Genomic DNA, 503 nt, shown 5'->3' on the forward strand with positions numbered 1-503 from the left:
GCCAGGCGGCGGCGCCCCAAGGCGCCCCGGACCGCCGCCCCCAGTCCGGCTGGCCAGGACACCGCCCCCCGCCCGGCCGGCGCCGGAGAATGGCTTTTACCTTCATCAGCCTCCTGCTGGCCGCCATCTTGGATCTGGTGCTGCTGCTTTCCCAGAATGCATCGCGGCTGGCCGGGCGGCTGGAGCCCCCACACTTCCTGGAGCGGGGGAGGGGCGGGGCGCAAGCGCGGAGCAAAGTGCCTACTGTGTGCCCGCAACAGTGCCGCGGAGGCGTGGGGCGGCACAGGTGAACCCGAGAGGCAGAGACACGGCCATGACGGGGCATCCTATCTAATAGCACTTACAAATAGTGCCTGGCACATAGTAGGTGCACAATAAATATTGGTTGCATGAAATACTTGAATAACCGAGATTATTTCAGGCACTGCTAAGCGCTGTGAAGATAAGCAAACTTAGTGATGAAAAAGTGACTGTGGGGACCGACTTTTCATTGGGAGGTCAGG

The 503-nt window shown here is 61.2% G+C and overlaps 1 protein-coding gene across 1 annotated transcript in view; it reads right to left on the reverse strand.

Annotated features, from left to right (window-relative positions):
* The window catches only part of LOC103592199 (ubiquitin-conjugating enzyme E2 L3), a 47,153-nt gene extending 46,984 nt beyond the window's left edge, over positions 1-169 (reverse strand). The window contains exon 1 of the mRNA XM_008574807.1: positions 101-169. Coding sequence (XP_008573029.1) covers positions 101-127 — 27 coding nt within the window. The 5' untranslated portion in view covers positions 128-169. The remainder of the gene's footprint in view (positions 1-100) is intronic.
* Positions 170-503: the final 334 nt, after the last annotated feature.

The sequence above is a fragment of the Galeopterus variegatus genome, unplaced genomic scaffold (assembly GCF_000696425.1).
Source record: "Galeopterus variegatus unplaced genomic scaffold, G_variegatus-3.0.2 Scaffold1109, whole genome shotgun sequence".
Classification (NCBI taxonomy): Eukaryota; Metazoa; Chordata; class Mammalia; order Dermoptera; family Cynocephalidae; genus Galeopterus; species Galeopterus variegatus.